Genomic DNA, 23,804 nt, shown 5'->3' with positions numbered 1-23,804 from the left:
CAATACACAATGGTGAAAGTAAAATTGGGATGAGGAAATGAATTGTTATTAGGTGTGAAAAGGATGTGATGGTAATTATGTGCAATGAATGTTTGCTGCCCATTATGTCATACATGTATATGAATGAGCAGGAAAAAGAAAATGAAAACAAACCAAACCAAGGGCCTAACTTTCTATTAAGTAGCAATATCCTGACTAAGATGTAATTGGGTCTGGTTAATAGGGACAGTGATTTTCCGTTTTACCAGTAAATAAAACAGAAATTCCGCTTGGTTCTTATACTTTTCATGTAAAAAGTAATGGAATTCAGGTTTTTGCTGTGTACATTTTCAGTGACAGAAATGGAAAAGACCACTTTTTGAAACAGAAATATCAATGTCTCTACAAGTTGTTATTAAGGGGCACATTAAGACCCATATTTACAAAAAGCAAATGCAAGTCCCCTTTGATTGCTGGAAAATGCACATGAATGATATAATTCATGTACAGTACTTGGATAATCATTTCATCATATTCATTATAAATACATACTTTAATATGGCTTTTAACTTTGGACGTTAAGAGCATGTAAAGTACAATCATGTAGACCAAATAAGTAAAAAGGGAACACTGACAATATAATGAACTAGCATCATCAGTGAGAAGTGTGAAAATAGAGGTACAAGTAGATGATTTATCCCTGTAAAAAAGGGTAATGCACAATTATGAATGAAGAATGATGTACTTGTAATATTTGCTACTAGTTACTTTTTTAGCACTTAAATGGTCAATAAATATATATTTTTTTTAATACTGAAAATAAATAGAATAAATAGAGAAGAAACAACAAGGAAAAAGAGTTTCTGTGAAAATTTATGTTTCAGTTTAAGGCGAACAAAGATAGTGTGAAAATGTACAATGACAAAAGTACACAAATATTTGATCAGGATGGAATGATGAAGGAGCGCTTATAACAGGAATGCTATACGATTCCGAGAAACAGGAAGTTACATAAAGATGAATCCATTTTAATTAGCGATGATTTGAATTTTGTGGTATCAAGAGACTCTGTAATTTGGCCTGCCTGATCATGAAAGATGTTTCTTTTCAATGATTAATTTCTTCACATGAAGGCATTAAAATTAATGAATTAAAAAATTACATACAATCAATAAAATAGCCAGAGTACTAAAGACAGCATAATGCTATGAATATTTGAATCCCTAGTAGTACAACTGTATGTGATTATCTGAAACATACACTATAATAGCTCTATGATCATATCATTGTAAAGTGTCTTAAGCCCTTAGAACCAGTAAAATATTTAAGAAAAAAATATCATTAGAAGGATATTCAGCTTGAAATAGTACTGTAACAGTTTCACAAATTATATTCTTCTTTCCTCCTCTATCTATAGAGTGATCAAATTCTGTTTTCTAATAGTAATAAATCATTATACAAGATATATTTGAATACATCAAATCATAGACACATTACATGAATCTGTATAAAAAAGGACTGCTTATAAAATTTCATTTTAGCTTAATTAATCATAAACTGTTTAATGTGCATGTGCATGTGTATGGTGAATTCATAGAATTCAGCGTATGGACTTGATGGTCTATAAAAATTTAATCATTTGACAAGTTTGTCTTCTTTTGATACCAATCATACTATGCAGTATGCAATATTTTTTAAAATAAAAAAGTCGGGCACATAAAGGATGTTCTTTTTTTCATGAATGTTATTTCATTGATCTCATTACTTGGACGGATACTAATAAAGAAGGAAGATGCATGGGCCCCATAAGCAGAGGTTACAGGGGTCAACATATTGAAGGTCAAGATAGTGCACATATTCCTTGACCCATCACGCACAAATGACTACAGCACTTGTGCCTATAGAGGGCAGCGTGCACTGTGATTCAACTATCTCAATTTGATGACAGATATTGAAGATGTAGTGATTTTGACAGATATGATGCAGGGGTCACATGCAGTGGGTCAAAGGGTAAAGATGAGGTCAAAACAAGGTCAACATGTCATCAAGGCTTTAAGGTGGTGGATGCGGTCTCTGCATCATCTGGCTCTACAGCTAGGCCTGTTGGCATGGAAACATACACATGTGGTATAATGGTGATGGATGGTGACAAACATGCAAGTTGTGAGGCATGCAATATTATAAAAGCCTGTTTAGAGAATTCAAGACTACATTATTTCCACAACAAGGAAAAACATATTTTATTCATTTTGGGAGCTGCTTTTCACTTGTTCCAATGTTAAATCTGCATATCGAACAAAACAAAACCAAAATTTAAACCTACATGTATTCCTACAGTAACTCCTTACATTTTTCTACGACAAAAACACCCTATCACAGCCCTAACCGATTTCCATATATCTATATAAAAAAAAAAGAAAGAAAGAAAGGCAGGGGCAGCTGTTGAAGTGCGAGAAAATGACCAAATACCAAATTTAGACTTGTTCAGAGTAAAACTAAAAAGGTGTTAACTTTTGATATTACAACCATCTTAACTACAAAAATTGAGTTGGCTATAAAAAAGAAAACAATCAAACAAACAAAGAAAGACAACACTGATGATTTAATCAAATCAGATACAAAAGAAGAAAGACAGGATAATTTAAATTGTGCTGAACTTCACAAAGAGGGATGATATGCAAATAAGAATGTTAATTATGTCACACAGTCAAATGATCACTATTTCTTTTGTTTATTTTCTAAAATATCATTTTTTTCTACAATGATCTAAAATTTCATTTTGATATGTAAAATGAAATATATAGTCATCATTATTGTTATTCAATGGCCTTTTCATCATTGAATCTACAATAAAAAAAAATTCAAATATGACACAACTTAATTATGAGTGCGTGACACCATTTACTACCTTATTTTTATATTGTCCATGACCGTGTAGCATGTTTCTCACAATGCGCTCAGAGTGAATTTGGTTTTTTTTTGTGGAAAAGCACTCAATAAAATTAAAACAAAATGTGAGAGTAACTGCACTGCATTTCTTATTAAGTCTTGGAGCAGAAGACAGATAGCATAGACTAAGTCTAAAGTTATCCCAATGAAATGAAATGATGAAGAAAGGTGAAAAAATAGGAAAAAAACTGCAAAAACAAGCTCTAGCAGTGTCTTTTATGCATGATACAGATACAAAAATATTCTGTTTTCCAGTCTCATGTATTCATTCTGTGCAAGTATGTTGATATAATAGTTGCCATGGATATTTGGCTACAACACAGCACATAGTAGAGATAACTAATTGAGAAAGGGTAATTTGCGTTAGTATACACTGCACACATTGAGCAGTTGAATGCTCCAACTATGCCGTATCGTGCAGTCCACCTTCATTTGTAATTTTGCACCAGATCGTCATTTTTTGCCAGAACTTTAATTGTCTATGTAGGCCTCTAGGTAAATTCTAAAATTATACCCTTGTTTCATTAGTCCTAAAACGCCTTCCCCTAATACCTGCTACATATACCATAATATAGTGCTATAAAGAAAGAAAAAACTTCTGCTGCTACAGCAGTGAAACATACATTTCCAACTAAAATTGCCAGTATTGTGAATTTTAGCCACTGAAGTCATTAGTAAATTCACCTCTTGAAATCCTGCCCTTTCCGCCTTTAAGTTAAAAGTTGCTTGAAAATGCAGATTTTTGTTTCAAAATTGTTCAAAATAGAAATCAGTTATAATTAGGTATAGAGCACTGACAATTCCATACATGTAGATCTACATGTACAGGTATGACATCACATTATGTTTATTGAATATTTTGGGCCCACAAGTTTGTGTCTGTCTTTGACACATGTACTGTAAGTCTGTATTGTATGAAGCCAATTCATTTTCGTCACAATGTACCTTGAATTCTAAAATCGCGCAGACAAGGCAGAGATTGAGTTGTAATATATAGCACTGTTATTAATGATGATTGTCCTTGTTTGTTTGAGAAATCAGAAGCAGGAAGTCTAGTGCAGTTGAAAGAAGGCCTGATACAAAATTATTCTATTTCAACATGACCTCATTAAAATCATGTATGGCTTCCTCATGGATAAAACACAACATCATTCGATCATCTGCAGAAATTACTTGTATTCAACATTTATGATTGGTCCTACTTTAAATTCTTAACATCTACATGTATGCTTATAATACGTGGGTACTAGTATGGGTACAAATGGCACACATTTCTATAAACATTTGAGGAGTTAAAAAAACTTGACTTTTGTCCAATATGGTGTCTTTGGTTGGTTCAAAGCCATAATCTAGAAAATACAAGCCCTGTACATTTACATGTAGCTTTCTACATGTATGTACATGTATATCAAACAGTTATGGTTGAGAATTTTGAATACAAAATCCACAAGTCATGTGTTGGCATGAATAACTGATTAAGCATATTATTTTCATGTTGTATTCATGGATACATGTATTAAAAAGCATGCATATTAAAGTTGATCTTCCATATCAACAAACGAATTATTAATTGAAGCGATTATTTTTTACACCAGACAGACTATTCAGAACATGTACATGATATGTATATATACATGTATTTATGTATATTATACATAAATTCATCTATAAAAGTCAGAGATTTCTGTTGTCCCATTGATCTGAGAAAAAAATACCGGTAATGCAAAGCTATTTTAATATAATCCCTCTACCATTTAAAAATCAGATCAGCTTTAATAAGTTCGAAAACATGCATAAATGCTAATTCAATCAATGGCACAATGTACATGTAAGTAAATTTGTATTTGCTCATGATGGTACAAAAGAAAGCCTCCCTTTCCCTCTAAAACACCATACATGTATTCTAAACATGGAAGTAACATTGATCACATGATTACATTACTCAGACATTGTTTCAAGATAGTGAGAATTACCCAAGTCCCTTGTTGTAATAGTCATGATGCCATGACGCGTATAATAAAATGAATATGTAAACTTTCAGAGTGAGTTTAGTGTTGACTCTCTTGTCACGGTCACAGTCAAATGACAATACAAACTGACTCATAAACTGATGGGTCCATACTAAGTTTTAAAATCAGGAATAAAATGAGGTAAAACTAATTCTTGAAAAATAAAAACAAACACATAGATCTATAAAGTTATATGCCATGATGACATATTTGAATGGAAAGGGGAGGAGTGTTTTATTAAAAGGTAAATTCTATTAACAATTTTGGATGCCTTGTGTGTAATTATTTTGTTCTGAATCTTATAAAATTTTCTGTGATAAAATTCAGACTTATTACTGTTATGTTTTGAACATCAAGTTTGCCAAAATGCATCACAGTTGACATTTAATACTTGAATACCAAATTGTCTGACATGTAGTTGGGGGTATTAACAAAGTGAAAAGTGATATTTGAGATCAGTGGTGTGTTTTAGACCTGTTTACAAATATCATTTTCAGCATGTACATTGTTCTTGATAACATGAAAGCATGTCATAGCTTTGCCAGGCATAGCAACAAGTAAATGCATGTAGACTGGTTTCCAAGTATTGTGGTTTAATGATCAATTCATTATTTTCTACAGTGTATGCAGGAAAGAAACAAGTAATAATTTGATCTCTTTAGCCTTATTTCCTTAAAGTTTAGTTCCTTTCATGATGTTCCTTTTTGGGAGTCAGGTAATACTTCCTCTGTACAAACGCACTGTGAAACTGATAGCAAGATCTTTGGAGTTTGAACCCTCTTTGTCAAAGAGTGATTGATCTCTAGATGTTGACGTTATTTCTGGTTCAATACATACCATCAATAACAGATGGGCCGATTCCTTCTGTTCACCTGCATGCATATACTGTAATTGGTACTTAAAAGTTGGGTACCTATACAGGTACTACATGTACAACAGGGGGGGGGGGGGAATAATTGGCAAATTTGGCCCAAACTGCCCAAAAGAGTCCTGGAAAAATAAAATTAGCCCTGGAAATTCTCATCAGGTCCAATGTCAAATGTGATACAGTGTAGCAAAATATGTCTGGTGTGCTAAAAAAGCACTGAAATTTTTATTCATTGATTTTTTTTTACTGACATACATGAAACAAGCATACAAGTTATCCATGATTACACTTTATGTACAGCGCATGTGAGGTCTGAAAATTAGAACTAGCTTCAATGTTTGAAAATCCTTGGCTCAAAACAATGAATTTGGCATCAACAACTGCACAGATCACATCAATATTTTAAGAATGGGGCTACTTGTTAACTTTTTTGACACTTCAAAAAGTTATTTTTGAAAACCTTGTATTATATATTTTTTATAAACCAAAGTTTGAGGCCTTTGAAGTTTTGGCGCTGTCATTTTCTGAGGACAATCTCATTCCTGTAATATTGCAACGCATCATTTTACAAAGGGGTGCTGGGTGAAAGTTCACTATATATACTCATCAAGACAAACAAACACTACTTCTCACTTCTTTTCACTGCTTATATTCTTCTTTTTATATACTTTCACTCGCTCAGAGTGCATCGTAACTGCACCCCCTCCTGCTTTTCAAGACAAAATTATTCCTGTATTGAAGAATATTAATCACCAAGAAGTTTGTTGTTTTATGACTCAAACCCACACTTCTTCTGAGGGTAGTGTACATATTCAACCCCATTGTGAATGCAGTAGGCAGACCCCATACAGAAACCATTTTGTATGTGCTTCAAAGTTTAAACCACCTGTAATAACCTGTGATGACTCTTAATTTCCCCAGTTTAAAGGTACCCTCATTTTTATGAGAATATACAATGTGCTATTACTATTAAGAGCAAGGGGAAACAATGTTTGAAGGGGATATTGCACACTTAGGTTCTTTACAAAGGTGAGACAAACTTCCTAATCTCAGATTTGAGATAGCTTACACACAGACTGCCAAATATTTTGACGAGGATGGGAATGTAAAAGTAGAATTGACAAGTTAAAGACTAGAGTACTGCAAGTAATTAAGTTGATATACCTATAAATGCATGCATATATTACATATTGTCTTGTATAATACATGTACCAAAGCTTCTCTAGATTTTTCTATGGAGTTAAAATTACATTGTATGATTTGTAGCAATTTTAAGCATCCTTTATAGTTTATAGTTTGTATATGAATATTTTAGGAAGCAATTTTCCCTGTGTAAAGGGAAAAATACATGTATATATGAAATGAAATAGAATTCCCACTATAACGAGCAGAAAAATGCTGAAGTATATGCCATGTATGAATATATGGTATATAAGTTGATCATGGAAGGCTTAGGCTCATACTGAAAATGATAAATCCCAAACAGAGAAAGTTTATGTGTACAACTGTTGCACATATATATATGGAATGCTAATATCTGAAATGATAAAGCTAGTATTTGAGAGTATAATAAAGACAAAACTGAGAGTTGCTTTTCACTACATGTATATAAAAACAAAGAAAGATGAGCTGTTTCTAGATGTGCGATACACAGAATTAATGGCACTTCACACTCAATTCACCACAAACAGAATAAAGGATTACATCCAAGTAAAGAAAATTCATAGTGAAATGGACATTTATATTCTATCCGTGGCTGCTGTATGATTTTTGAAATATGGGTACTGTGCATTACATGTAATTATTGGAGATTAATGACCCTGCATAATAATGAATGGGTTGGACTACAATTCTATATAATTTCTAATATGAAAATGTAGTAATGTTTAATGTATCCGCCTTATGATTGTTGTTAACCTGTGCATGTACTGTAAATCACATGAGAAGGATTCCCATTCTGAACAACACGAAATACGATATCATTGTGTTTGCAGAGCTCTGCTTTTGTAGATTTTGAAATTTTGATGTACACGTAATTATGAAAGGAAAGGAATGCAGTTTGAAAAATACGAAAACGGGACTCTGACTGCTTGGAACGGATTCATATTTTTTTTACACAATGCAAACAAGTTTTGTGCTTTCAGTGCGTTCACGTCATTTTCTGTGCATATCATCATGACAATAATGCAAGATTTCAAATACTAAGCTTTCCATCGAATTCATCATGGCAAAGTGATATTTTGATTCTTCGAAATATGTATCAAATAAATATGACTAAATGAGTTTTTGTGAATCTTGGTCATGATATTTACACCTCATGTCCAAAATGACATGAATTATTAAGGTAATATGCTTTGGTCTTCTCCTCTCTAAGATTAAATCTTCAGAATCAATGCTAAAAGGAACAATGGCAAATTTCCTATACAGGAATCATTCATTATGAATTTAATTAAATTCAATTACATGAAATCCATACAATTTACAAGATACCATGCCACACTCATTCCTTGGAGGGGTTTCACAAAGTGTGAAGTTGCAAATAATTTCCAATTGTGCAAAGTTTTTAACACATCTCAACATTGGCCAGAGCAAAAAATAATTCTCAGTGAGTCTACTACTGCAAAATCTTCCATTGAGGTTATAGAGTAATTTCAATAGTTTCACTTGAACTTTGGCATGATTTCATGTGAAAATCAACTCAACTATTTGTGAAACACCTCCTGATATGTTAGTACTCTTTTAATGCACAATCAGCCTTTACAGGCAACATTCTGAAGAAACCTGTTTCTCAATTATGTTTTGTTCCCCACTAAAATTTCAATTTTAGGGATTGATATTATATAGAGCTTGAATTTCAAAATGAAAAAAATGAAAAAGGCACCTTTGCAATACTCATAGCAACTGAAGAGTGCTTTATCATACTCCATGCATTTTTACATGTTTTATAATATTTATTAACAAAATATTGAATATCACTTGATGGACAGAAGTCTTAGGATATCAAGTTTTTTTAACAATAAGTGCCTTTTACCCCATGGATCAAAACCATGACTTTTCGTATCTCCAAGAATTTTTATTTCTTGAATCATTATGAAAAATATTTGAGAAACATGTTCCTAAAGAACCAAGAATGTAAAGAAAAGAACACCTACCGTATTTACGCCTGATTTCATCATTCTTGGCCTTGCGTTCCATTTTCCTTTAGATGATAATAAAATGGGTGGGTTTTAGCATTACCTTGTAGGCCTATATAATTCATGAAAATTGTGTATCAAAAATTGTAAACCTATTTACTACTGAATTCTGTAATTTCCATACATTTTAGGTTCTTTACTGTTGTATAGGACCATCCAGTTCTAGTAGGCAACAGATAACATGAAATTCAGATATACATGTATGCATTTGGGTTTCATATGGTGCTCCATACATCCGAATGACATATCTAATATTACGCCCTAGTCATCAGATTTAAGCATTGGTTTCAACAAACAATCAACAGTCTACACTTCTTGGACAACTCACATAAACTATGTATATATAAACTATATGGGATAGCCACAAACTAAGATTTGTAATGCTTTTGCAGGGTGCTACATAACTTTTTAGAAGCACTTACCAGGTCGGGCAAGTACAATTTTAAATAGTTGGAATATACTTGCCCAAAAATCTATTTCACTTGCCCGAAAAATTCCTTGGAAAAAAAAAAGTTTTCCCTCTTCAAAGGAAAGATTTGCAGTTATTTAAACCAAATGTTGACCTTTTTCTCTCTTTTGACATGAACTGATCTACCTTGTTATTGCATTTCTTTTTCCAAAGTGATTTTTTGTTGCCTGCCATGACCAAAATTAGGGTCAATATCACATCATATTGACCCTAATTTTTATCATTCTACTGTGAGAATTCTGCTTGCCCGAATCGGGCAAACAGTTTTGGTCTTTACTTCAAAACACTTGCCCGACTCTTTTAACTTTTACTTGCCCCGGGCATTCGGGCAAGTGCTTATGTAGCACCCTGCTTTTGTGAAGAAAAAAAACCCTGACGTATAAGGGTTATAGAGAAGGGTGTTGGACTTACTTCTGCTCATGCTTCATTTTCCTTTCCTCCTTCTTCCTTTCCTGTGAGGCGTCTTCACGAGCCCATCTGATGAAAAGACAAAATAATTGCATTATGATATCAATCATACACTAAAATCAATACAACTCATAAAGTGCTTGCATCCATTCTACAGAGTGCTCATGGCACTTATTGTCATGGCCAATGCAGCCAAGCAACTATCCTGGCTGCCATCCTAATGCACAAGGGTTTCAAGGAATGAAAGACTGCCAGGTAAAGGTTCTGTACCCATTTTATAATACACCTTGTGTGAATGCGGCATAGTGTGGATGAATTTCTTACTGAAGGAAATGCCAGTGATAGGATTTGATCCCACAACCCTCTGAGTGAAAGGTGCGAGAAAGAACCACTAGGCTACGATGCTTTCACCAATCAATTGAAGACCATGTGCAAGTAAAATTGTCTTGTCTAGACTGTATCCAGGACCTATTCTTTCTCAAGTTTTATAACAATGTGAAAGAGTTCAAGCATTTTTTCATTTCACTGGTATCAGTTCACCTTAACCATTTAATGGAATGATCCACAGGGAGTGGAGGAAGTGTATTAGTTTGGTGCCATTTGAATTGAATATTTCAGTTTGGGGAGTTTCAGGTTTTTCAATCAACTATTTGGGGGGTGTTCAGTAAAAATACCCTATTCTATTTTTTTTCAGACATATATACAAGAAAGTGTTATCATTGGCTCGTACTAAAGGATGAGTTGCCCCTAAAGCTGAGTTATTCCAGGTTCTTTGATCATATGTGAACATGATATATCTAAAGATGGACTTACTTTGCTCTGTTCCCTGAACTTCTACAGCAGCAGCAGTAGATTCCACAAGGCACTCCGATGAGGATCAATCCTGCTATCACACTCATTGAGATTATCAATGCCTCGAAGTTTACTGGATTAAGAAACAAAACAAGGACAGATGATCAAGAAGATGATCCTTGAGAGAAACTTTTTTGACATTGACAAATATGTAACTGGAGGACTAGAGTTGCAAATTATCAATACAAAATTAAGACAGCGAGCTTGGTGGCAAGAGCAACAGACTGAAATGATTACTACATTTAGCACAAAAAAAGGATGTTTGATGACAGATAACCAATGGTTCTTGAAAAACTTCTTCAAACATGACAAAATGGATGATTAGATTTGTAAGATACTGATGAGGGATGAAGATAACAAGTTTATCACTGATAGATTGAATCCATAACACAAGTCCAAGAGATGAAGCATGATCGGACCCGAGGAAAGGAACATCAAAGACACAGCTCACTGATCCTTGAAAGATTGTATCTTTATTCAAGAACAAAATTCAGAATGAGATCAAATACATCATCCGCAAAGATTAGCAGTATTATACAAGAAGTAGAATTCCAAGCAATGTCTCACATTTTCTATTTAATGCGTATGGAATGACATCCAGTGCAGGCTTTGAAGTCTAAAGCGTAATATAACTGGACCTTCTGAAAGGGTACATTGAATACAGCTTTCAAGGTCACCACTTCTTGAAAGATGTTTCTCCATTCAAGAACAAAGTAAACAAAAATTAGATTAATCACATCATAGGCGAATATTAAGAAGAAGAAATTAAATTCCCAGCAATATCTCAAAGTCTCAATTTAACTGTGTACAAAATAACTTTCCATGCAGGAAGTGAAGTCTAAGCAGTGATATACTGTAGCTTGAAGAGCAGACTGAAGATGCAGCTTTCGGGCTTAATACCAATCCTTGAAAGATTATGTCTTGATTCAAGTACAAAAACAACAAATATATTGACAAACTATTTAACAAAATCTTACATACATGTACATGAAGATTAGGAATACCTGGTACAACATAGAAATATCTTAGGAATAAGCAGCATAAATCTCGGCAAGGTTCCCAATGTGTTTGATATAAGAATGGAATGACTTTGAGAATGAGGACGGTAATGACAGAATAGATTAATGAAATGCAACATTCTCAAGAAGATACATTTCAATCATTAGATACTCTCGGGAATCAAATTTCGAACCCTTTAGCAGGGAAAGGGAGCAAGTAAAAAAAAAATTGAGTTGTTCATATTTTCATATCTACATACTGTACGCTTACAGCCTATGCTCCTGTTCTTTTGAGGATCAAATAATCATGAACAAGTATGAAAACTTGTCCTGCTTTGAGTTTTAGAGAAATGTCGTGCAAGATAATATAAATGTAAACATGTAAATGATTTTGCTATCATACAGAGCATGTTGTCACTTATTTCTTTTCGGAACTAACGGGTACATGTAGATTAAGAGGGGGAATTCAATGACGCCCAGTATTACTAATGTTCTGTAATCCTGCTCTTATTTTTTTTTCCTTGGGGGGTGGGGGGGGGGAGGGGGTAAGTTTCAGTCAAGGTACTTCCTGCAGAAGTGTCAAAGACAACTTCCTGAAATCAAAATGAAAACCGTCTTTTTGTAATAGAGGGGTCACGGTCATAAATGTATTTCTTTGGTAATACCAATTAAAATGAAAATGAAATATATATAATCATTAGAGGAATTAAGAACATATTTTTACATATCCTTACTCGCGCGCGATCTTCAGTATTCCTTTTTCATATCCCCTAGTGATAAATTCTGGATGAAAAAAAGGATTAGTCATCCATTATCATGAATCACTCTTTACTATACTGACAGACTGATCAGTCTCATTTATTATTCCTAAAGATTTCAAGATATGGGAAATGCAGTATGTGAGGTATGAGAGGGGGGGGGGGGCAGAGGGGAAAGGGCAGTAAGAAAAATACACTTAGGCTAAAGGGCTCTTTGTCTTGAAAATATGCAAGATATTACGATCACCAATAAATTTGCTTTGTTCAGTAGAATCAGCACAAAATCATACCTGAAATTTGAAAGAAAAAAAGAATACATGTATGTAGGAAATAGAAATTATTCAGAAAGAGCATAAGGGGGGGGGGGGGGGTTCCATTTATAGTAATACTCACTCAAGCAGGTGCCCCATCTTGCTTGACTCAAATCACATTCTTTGTTTGGTAGGATACTAGAGGCTGGGTAAAGACGACACTCGTTGGTTGTCAGACAGTAATAACACTGTAATGAAAGAAATACAGAATAAATTGAATCAAACCTACATGAAGGTAAACAGTGTATGTATTATTCATGATTAAAAGCTACATCTGATGTAGATCAGGGGCAGATTTCAAGAGTTAAAACTACATGGTTGTTTTGCCATCATAGCAACTACCATGGTAACAGGGTTCAGCAGAAGGATGGCCAAGTTAATACAAAAGTTCTTTAAAGGCCAAGTCCATCCCAGAAAAACGTTGATTTGAATAAGTAGAGAAAAATCAAACAATCATAACGTTGAAAATTTCCTCAAAATCGGGTGTAAAATTAGAAAGTTATGACATTTAATTATTTAAAGTTTCGCTTATTTTTCACAAAAAAAGTGATATGCGCTACTCAGTGACATGAAAATGAGACAGTTGATGATGTCACTTACTATTTGTTTTTTATTGTTTGAATTATACCATATTTTGTTTTCTACAGATTTGACAATAAGGACCAACTTGACTGAACCTTATAGTATTAAAAAACAATGCAAATTCCACATGCTCAGGGAGGAATTAATCGAGGTTTCACTTGTTAATGAGAAAATTAGAAAATTTCATACATAATAAAATACAAAACCTTGTTTGTCATAACTTTCTTATTTTACAACTGATTTTGAAAAAAATATTCAGTGTTACAAATGTATGCTTGTTGGATTTTTCTCTCTTTAATATTCAAATCAACTTTTTGTTGGGGTGGACTTGTTCTTAAAAAATATGAAACAGGCCCCTGATGCACATGTCAATACCTTAGAATAAAAGTCATGATGAATGACATAATTTCAAAAATATCACACCTTGATTACATGTATATTGATATTTTGACGATACCTGTACTATATGTGTCCCGCTTCGGTTATTAATTGAGACAATAGCATACAGGTCCCCCCCCCCCCCATCAGTAGTAGGAACTACACTTACTCCAAGATTTATGATGGCACAAAACAAGTACTATGTTATGTTTTACATGTGTATTTCATTCTGATGGGGGGGGGGGGGGGCGGGGGGCCTCCTAGGACAAAAAAGTGGAAAAATAGATGTATACAAACTGTAAAAACTTACTTTTGCTTTTGGAGCTTTTAAACAGAGTTCACATGATGCATTTCGGCTTTGGCATTCTGCATGAATAAAGAAGAAAAAAAAAAAAAGAAAATGAGATGGATGTTGTCTGTGTTTATGCTAATTAATTTATTCCTATGAACAGCTATTCTGAAACTATGCACAACCACATGCACATGGAAAATCAATTTCTTATCACCAACACAAATCACAAATCAAACACATTTACTATGAGCTCACATTCGGGCAATTTATCATCCAGAGTTCCAGACCGATTCTCACACAGGAAGTACATGTACATGTCACCTGACAATTTATTTCTAAGAATGCATTCTGATCATATACATGTACATGTACCATAAGTCCAAAACAAAGTCAGTGTTCTTCATTCTATGATATAAACCCATCAACATATGCTACATAATATGTTAAGAAACTGAGCATATACTGTGTATGTACTTTTTAATAATCAAGTAATTCAATTTTTTTTTACAAAATTGTTCTGATTTTATGTACATCATGCACAGAATTACATGAAGTTGTGCGTACATATAGACTACATGTACACTGTACTAAACATTATGCTCACACATACATGTATACATATATGTGTGTATGGAACTTGGAAGAACATTTGTTTATTTCATGTGCAAACAATCCTAATACCCACCCCTTAACCCTACCAGGAACTGTAATAAACACACACACACCATAAAAGTGCCCTTTGAATTATTAACAAGGGAGTGAGACACCAAGGGGCCCTGGAAATACACAGTACACCTATGTAGGTTTATAATACAATGCTGATAAGAGGGGAAATCGATGTACATAGGCATTGTTACCATTGTGCACAGTTTTGTTTACTGTTTATCACACAGCCATGTCAACTGTATTTTGCAGAGTATAATGGGTAGCCTCCAGTTGAGGCTTTGAGTCATATCAGCGTTAAAATCAAATGTAAACATTTCAACTGAATTACACAATACATGTGCATGAAGTAATTGGTGTGTGGATTGATCATTGGATGATGATGCATGTACATGTACTGTCTTTTGGCTGTACATGTAATATGGGCCATTTTCATCAAAAAATCTGCCAAATCATAAATAAACCTCACTGTACAAAAGGAGAAATTAATTATGCAACACCTACATGTACAGTACTTTGTTTGATTGACTTTATTGAGTGTGAGACTAAAGCTGATTCTACGTAGTGCAGACAGTTCCATTGAAAATAAGACCATGAAAGAACAATTGAAAGATTGGAGGGGGGGGGGGGCAGTGATTCTAACAAGTAGCCAGTCAGTGCATCCAGTAACTGCCTATTTATGGATGAGTCATCAAGCCATGACTCAGTAGGCCTCCATCGATGATGAGCAAATTGAGACATCTCCTTAATAAACATAAACATCGTTGGTAGTAACATGTACATATGTACATTCACATCATATAGGCCATTATGTATGATCAATTTGAATAAAATAGGGGAAAAGAAAAAAGCATTATAAATAATATTAAAGTTCCATCAAATTTTGAAATGGAAAGAGAATGTATTCACAACAGCTTTATAGTTAGTTTTCCAAACATACTTGTACACTACACATGTATCTTAAAATGCATTTTGTCTCTTTTTGAAAAAAAGCTACATGTATATCATGGAAAAACGGTAACTCAAACAGGAATGCCACTTAAAATTTAATTTTTAAAAGTCTAAAAATTATAAAGTATGACTCTTCTGCAATGTGGAAAAGATGTTTTCTATTGCCAAAAACTTTAGCAGGGAATAATTTTGCTTTACAACTTTGAATAGCATTTTTGGTCATAAGAGAAAAGCTCTCAACTAAATGTAAGTAATGTACAGTCCTACAGTGTATGTAAAAATATGCTATACAAAAGACTTTAATATGCATAGCAGTCTTTAAAAAATGTGGAGCAAATTACGATGTGATACTGGTAAAATTATTCCCTGCTTACATGTAAGTCTGAAAAGTGGCATCAAAGCACAGCATGTGTGATTGTGTGTACACGTGTTCACAGAGCTCTGTACATATTAATATTTGATGTACAGGTACATGTACAGTGTACATGTACAAGATGAGAGATCAAATCTTTATCTACCAAGCTCAGACTTGTAAAAGATAAGTCTGTTTTTTTAAACTTCCATCAAATACATTTGAAAAATTACCCTGAAAATCGTAAACACTGCCATTAATTGTGATAACGTTTTTATGGTATCAAAATTTACCATTGACACAAATCGTGAAGAGCTACATGTACATGTACATGTCCATCAATCCCCACAGGATGAATGCAATTTGCATAAATCCGAACTTCACACATTTCCGGTGTCTGTCAACTGAGTCTAGCAACATGTAGTTGTACATATTAAAGTACATCAGTACATGTATTACATAAACATGATTAATATTAAAGCATAGTCTACACGTACATACATGTACCGTACGTAAGCACCAATATAGCCTGTCTAAAAATTTGGTATGGTCATTACTAATGTGAAAATGTACATGTATGTGTATGCATCTTCTTTCTCTACTTACACTAATGTCTGACCATCTTTAAACAACACACTTTTATCATTAAAAAAAATCACTTTGCCTTGCCTGATTCCATTAAACCTACATGTAGATCTGCGTCAATGATTTTGTTGCTTCTAAAGCAACTTTCCATAATTTGCTTTACATGTATGTATACATAGATTCAAGTATGAGAGGTTGGCAAGATGTTTAATTTTGGAATGCAGATTAAATTGAGACAGTTTAACAATCTGTCAAGCCAGTTACTTAAAATCATTTCTGTTGGAAAAAATGAAATCTTTCACAAATCATCTTCTCAAAAATCTGATAATGACTTTATTTTCGAGCCCATAGTATCAGACTATCAGGGAAAATATCAGTTAGTCAGTGGTATTATTCATCTCACAGTACACACAGCAGTCTGACACACAGAAAAGGAGGCAGATCACACTCAGATCATTGAGTTTGATGTACCTAATAATATTCAATAATCTTATGCCGGGGGGGGGGGGGGGGTACTTCCATTGATGAGATGATACCATGCGCGACCAAAAAACATGTAAAAAGGATCTCTTTTTTCAAGATAAGGGTGTCAAAAACATTAAAATGATTAAAAAAGGGTATATATTTCACTAGGAAAACTAAAATCTGTGATTGTGTGGATAACAAAACAATCTATAAGGAAATGGTGTTCAAAATACATGTAAAAGTACAATGGACATAAATATTTTTAAAGTAATAGTGAAAAAGAGGTGTTGTATGGGAATCTGCTTTCCAAATTTTTATTTGCCCCCAAATTAATCATTTCAATTTGTAGCACATCAGCTATATGTAAAAAAGAAAAAAAATATGGATACTGAAATTATTGACAAAAGTCTCAACTACTGTATTGGAGACAATCTCCAACATGGGAGTCTCCAAGACATACATATAGGTACTGTACTGTATTGTATCTCCTAATCCAATTTTATTTCCATCTGAGCCATGTACTGTACATGTATGTATAGGAAACCAAAATCCAAAAAGATGATCAATTTTGTTGGAAAGAATAAAATGAGAGAGGAATTTCAAAACATGTTTCATTAAAATTGGTTGAAGTTATGAAAGTCTGAAAAGTCTTACATGTAGATGGAGATCCTTAAATTTGTAAACATGCTTCAAATCAGTTGATATTGTGGACCACACTCCATAACTTGTTTTGTACACAAATATTCAGATTCCCCCCTTAATTTTACATTCTGATTCCTCCTGACTCCCATTTAACACATTATGCTCAGAACTCAGAAGCAAGAGAGCTACATGTATCAGCTATGCCATTTGAAACTAGATAATGACAAAAATTATAAAATTTGATGATCCTATAATAGAAAGTACATGTACAAGAATTTTCAAACTTCTATAAAGTTGAGTAGAAGAAATAATCAGTTGTCTCACGATGGATCAAACATTGTTGGAGACAGCCATTGAGAGACAACTGATTTTTTCTTCTACTGAATCCATCACCACGATGAACCTCTTCCACATCATCTTCTATAAAAGTTGATTTGAATGAAAGGAGAAAGATCCAAGCATAACACTGAACATTTCATCAAAATTGGATGTAAAATAAGAAAATTATGATATTTTGAAGTTTCGTTTAATTTCGCAAAACAGTTATAGAATTATAATTCTAATTATATGCACATCCTGGTCGGTATATGCAAATCCAAATGAGCAGACTGATGACGTCACCCACTCACTAGATTCTATTTCTTTTGTATTTTATTACATGAAATATGAAAAATTCTAATCTTCTCCTCACTGTCATGTAAAACAAATTTTATTCCTCCCTGAACATGTGACAGTTTATGAAATAGATCTCTAGTCTAGAATAGGTCTAGGCCTACTAGATCTACATCTAATTTTCAGTGTTATACTGACCAATCACCATCCTCCTGCTTTCATCCTTAATTACAAATGTACCTCTTCGTTCCTGCTTTCCTATTGGCTCAACCTTAATTACTTCTTTATAACCGACCTGGTTACATGTATATACCCGAGTTTTCAAGTGGATCATCATTCCTGATCACAACCAGAACACGCTGGTCGAAATGTTGTTAACTATAATAACAGTTCTTTTCAGAGCTAACATACAATCAAGAAAGAATTTAACAGTACTTTTCAGGATTACATACATACATACATGGTGTTTACCATAAAAAATTCCATTATTCTCTCCACCATGGAGACCTTTAACCTCATTTAAGATCATCTTTGATCTAATTTCTAAGTCAAATTGGTCCTTGTTATATAAACTGTAAAAATTGAAGTATTTGTATAATTCAGTGAGGGACATCATTGACTCTTTAATTTGCATATCACCGAGTTGTGCATAGGGGTCTACTAGTATATCAGCCAGACTGCAGGTCCCAAGAAAGTGGCTTCTTTCATCCAAGTGATATTCATGACTTGAGATGTTTTGCATATTTAATGAGCTTGATGCGGACCAAAACACCTCTTTTCATTCGGTCATTGCTGCTCTAATTGTGCATCGAATTTCATGAATTTGGTACCATTGTAAAGAGGAAGAATCATTCTTTCAGGTCATCATGTGTTTGGATTTATTCAAAGATTTTGTAATATAGGTTAAAATTTTTATCTAAAATATGCTACAAAATAAATATTTTCACCTGACAAAAGCTGCTATTTTCACATTTTATTTTTGTTTGAGCCCAAATGATTTTTATATCATGATAAAGCTGAATATGTATGCTTTGAAATGATATAGGTTTCAAAATAAGAATTGGTTTAATCGGGTCAAGATCACACTTTTCATTTGCCAAGTACATAAAGCAGTTTGAAAACAAGAATACTGCACTCTGATTGGTCAAAGAGACCACACAATGGCAAATTCCAACGGTCCCAGTGCCTGGGTTCGTGGGAAGGTCGCACTTCCCATGTGGTAATCCCCTCAAATACCCCGCGCCTGTAGTTCTGTGAACCTTATCCAGCCAATCAGAACTCTGGATTTCATGCAAGTACAAAATTTCAGAAATCTCGTCTTGTACCTTGGTGGGAAAAGTGTGATCTTGACCCGATTAAAAGGTGCCGCATATAAAGAGTGGCATTGTGAGAAAGTACAGAAACTTAGCTTTATGGTGATAGAGATATCATTGAGGCTCAAAATAAAAAGTTTTGCACAATTTGTAAAAGAAAACAGGGGAAGAAAATTCAGTTTTGAGGCACATTTTCGGGCCAGAAATTTACTTATTTAACAAAATATTGTATCCAAACTAAATGACCAATATGAAAGAGTAACTTTTACTCTATCTGATGGTGCAATAATATTTCATTTAACTTGAGGGTAAAACAGGTAAATTCTTAGAGAAAGAAAATCTCACGAATCATGAGATTTTGCAAGGAGGAGGATTCAGCCACGAGATGATTTGGATGAATCTGGCCTTTTTGCTCATTAGCATAGGGACCTGCGGTCTGACTGATATTGAGTATCTAACGTTAACTGTTTTGTGAACAATAAGCGAAACTTAAAATTGTCATAACTCCAGACACCAGTTAAAACTCACCATAAAGTTAACGTTAAAACTTCTTTTGATGAAATTTTCAGCTTTAAAAACTTACGCTGCCTTATTCGATTTTCCTCAATCATTTCCAATCAACAATTTTCTGGGATGGACTTGACCTTTAACAAACAACATCAACATGATCACCATACCATGCAAACCATCAAAATCACTACATGATTATGAAAATGAAGTGAACCCCATTGCACAATACACATCGCGCCAGAATAATGCAGCAGTCACTCAAAGCAGGCAGCTAGCAGCACATCACATCACACGACTGTTCCACATCCAAGTTCCAGTCACAACTCACACAATCAATCATGACAATCATACATTCAAACACAAATTTAGGGAGTCGAGAAAAACGAACCGTCTTCTGGAGTTGGCGTTGGTGTTGGTGTTCCTGTGACAATCACTAAAAGACAGCAAACGGTGATCGAAAATATACATAATGTCGTAATTTTATCCATTTTGAGTTGTTTCTTCTTCACGAAAACATCTATTGTTGCTTGTATTGCTGCACTGCAAATGTATTCTGAATAAAAATTACGACACGATATACAACCACTTCCGGGTGGATACCGATATATCCAGTGATGGCTAAATTATCGGAAGAAAAAGTTCAGGTTGAATCATAGAGATGTATAGTATATATCTCTATGGGTTGAATCCATTTCCAGTTCAGTGGTTGAATCATAGAGATATAACGCAACAATCTCTATGGGGTTGAATGCAGCTAAGGGGGGGGGGGGGGGGGGGCGGCACTGGCGTAAGAAAAGGGAGAAAAAATGAGAAAAGGGAAAGGAAAATTTGATTTCTTGTATCAAAAGGGCATGATTTTTGAAGACTATTGCTCCCCCTCTCTCCGCAGCTATTTAGAAATTTTGCCCCATCAAAATTGTTGGCTCGATCGTGCGTTACTGCAGGTGGGGGGGGGGGGGGCAGGGAGAGGATAATAACTTGGCTTAGATCATATTTTTCCCCCAATGGCTGAATGGATCTAGCACTGGCGTAAAGATGGGGCGCTTGCCTCACATTTTTTTCAAGAACAAGAAAAAAAAAAGAGAAAGAAAAGAAAAGTAAAGAGAGAAGCTGCATGTATGATATAGGATACATTTTCTGAATATTACGTCAAAATCTATCACAACATTGGTAATAGAAATGTCTAAACTCTTGCTTGCTCGCTTCGCTCGCTTTTTATTAATTTTACCTGCTACGTCATATCTGGCCCTCTCAATTTTTTTGCTCATTTCACCACTGGTATCTAATCTAGAATTATTTTTGTCTTCATATAATATGATAATAAGAAGAAACCAAAACGAAAAATTCTATCGTCATATAAAAAAAATTAAAAGGGAAGTTTACCCCAACAAAAATTGTAAAAATTATCAAAAATATTGGCGAAGGTTCGAGGAAAATCCTTCAATGAATAAAAAAGTTATCAGAATTTTAATTATTTGATTTGTGACGTCACATGCGAGCAGCCGCTCATATCGCATGATAAAAAAATCAATGGAAAGTCATTTTCTTAGAAAATTGAAAATGGTTTTTATTTTACCTTCAGTATATTAATACACAAATCATTTCACACCCGCTCATAAACGAAAAAGGTCATCCTGAACCATTAAGAATGAAATTAATGCATTTTATACATAAAACATGGGGTAGCTGCTAGTTTATGACGTCACAAATCACAAACTTGAAATTCTAATAACTTTCTTAAACTTTAATGGATTCCGCACACCTGCACCAATATTCGTTATCATTTTTTTTTTTTTTTACGGCAAAGTTTTTGTCAGGGTGAACTTCCACAGAACCTATAAATGATATAACTTTTTTTTTAGTTTGATATAGGCCTACATCCAACAGACCAGTCAAATTGCAAAATGATTTGATTAAATTTAAAATTAATTTTGAGACTGAGGAAATAAAGGGACCAAACTCTATGGGAGCATATCGAAAACTTGTATGCAGTGTACCGGACATGTAAAAACATAGCAGACGACGTTTGCAGACCTCGCGATCATCTTATGACTAGTGGTGCGGAATGTTCCATTGCGGCTTTATGGGGGAAATAGCATTACAGAGGGATAAAATGTATACACAGATAATGTTTCAGCGTTGATTCGCATTATTTTGAGTCACTTTTCATGAATTATCTTTTTTTGAACATTTAAACATCATTATAAAATGAAAGAAATAAGCAAAACTTAATTTTCAGACTTAGCTATGCAGTGGTAAGCTAAGATGCACCCCTCGTATACATAATGGACCCGTCACGAGTGTAGGTTTGCTCTTCGGACATCACTATCACAAAGAAAATCTCCTCTGATTTGATGATAAAAGTGTCCTATTTTTTTATTAACTAATCTCCATGGTTCTTTCATGAGTATTTGCCTTACAATGTGCCCTTTATTGTAATCTGGGCGGAAATTCATGATACCACCACCCACCGATGTGACGACGGATATAATCCACCCGGGTACTATAAAAATGTCCCCCAAACCCATTATCCCAATACCAGTGGCGTACCTAGGATTTTTCACAGGGGGGGGCAAAATTGGCCGCCCAAAAATTTGACAAGCAAAAAAAAAAAAAAAAAAAAAAAAAAAAAAAAAAAAAAGGGGTCATCAATACAAAATAAAGATAAAGGTCTTCAAAATCTCGTCAGGGGGGGGGGGGGGCAGAGTGCCCCCCCTGCCCCCCCCCCCGTAGGTACGCTAGTGCCCAATACATATTCCTGACTATGGATGGTTTCTAGTGATTTTAATGTAATAAAGTGCCATATTTCCCACCAATTGAATTTAAAAAAATTATGGTCATCTGATAGAAAAAGACAAGAAGTTGTTACCATTCATTTCAGGGGGGGCGGAAATTCTATCTGAATCAACGCTTGTCCTTGATACACATTTGTTTGTGAAAAAAGGGTATAATGCAAGGGAATTCTGCGTGTTATAAGGGTGCGCGCGTGCAGCGAGGACCTTCTGTCCGCTATTTTTCCATATGGGGGCTTCAGTCTCCCTCCTTTTTCAATAAACGTGTACATACACCTAAAACTTACCCAACTGGGCCCCATTACACAATGTAAGTGATTCAGTTAATCATTAATTTGAAAGATCAATTTCTGATTGGTTCTTTGTCTGCCTACTGCATCATGAAATTTCCGTGGTCTATACTGAGCAAAATGCGCTTATATGCAACGATGGTCTTGTGTAACCATAAACCTTTGTGTTACGGGCCCTTATTGTGATATATATTTTATTTTTGATGACCGGGGGTGACCGGGGCTGTGGCCCCATGCAGCCCCATCCCCAGTATTCCCAGTACCGCCTATGGTATATACCATCAGTTCGTCCACTATCCATATGGTCTAATTACCACGTCCAATCACCATTTCGTCTAATAACCAGTTGGTCGATTAGCAATTTCGCCCATATAGGCCTAAAATGAATGAAAATTAAAGGAGAATGAAACCCTTGAAACCAGCTGAATCAATATCAAAGAGAAAAATCAAAGAAACATATTGTTGAAAGTTTGAGGAAGATTGAATGAATAATAAGAAAGTTATGAGCATTTGAATATTGAGATCACTAAGATCTGTGATGTCACACACGTACAACTCCCTCATTACTTTAGTACTTATTTC

General features: G+C 34.3%; 1 protein-coding gene across 2 annotated transcripts; it reads right to left on the bottom strand.

Moving 5' to 3' along the window:
• Window positions 1-6,050: 6,050 nt before the first annotated feature.
• LOC135156375 (pituitary tumor-transforming gene 1 protein-interacting protein-like) lies at window positions 6,051-20,713 on the bottom strand. Of its 2 annotated transcripts, none has more exons than XM_064108700.1 (6): window positions 20,529-20,713; window positions 14,066-14,121; window positions 12,878-12,983; window positions 10,690-10,801; window positions 9,880-9,945; window positions 6,051-9,004 (listed from the first exon to the last, which is right to left on the bottom strand). In XM_064108700.1, the coding sequence occupies exons 1-6, from the start codon at window positions 20,626-20,628 to the stop codon at window positions 8,845-8,847; spliced, it is 600 nt and encodes a 199-aa protein (XP_063964770.1). In that variant the 5' UTR covers window positions 20,629-20,713; the 3' UTR covers window positions 6,051-8,844. The 2 variants fall into 2 exon arrangements, 1 of the variants encoding a protein (XP_063964770.1); XR_010295499.1 differs by having other exon boundaries at window positions 6,052-9,696; window positions 9,816-9,945; window positions 20,529-20,712.
• Window positions 20,714-23,804: the final 3,091 nt, after the last annotated feature.

This window comes from Lytechinus pictus, chromosome 13 (genome assembly GCF_037042905.1).
Source record: "Lytechinus pictus isolate F3 Inbred chromosome 13, Lp3.0, whole genome shotgun sequence".
In the NCBI taxonomy this organism is placed as follows: Eukaryota; Metazoa; Echinodermata; class Echinoidea; order Temnopleuroida; family Toxopneustidae; genus Lytechinus; species Lytechinus pictus.
Note: the sequence above shows the minus strand (reverse complement) of the source record. Positions and strands in the feature narration are given on the sequence as shown.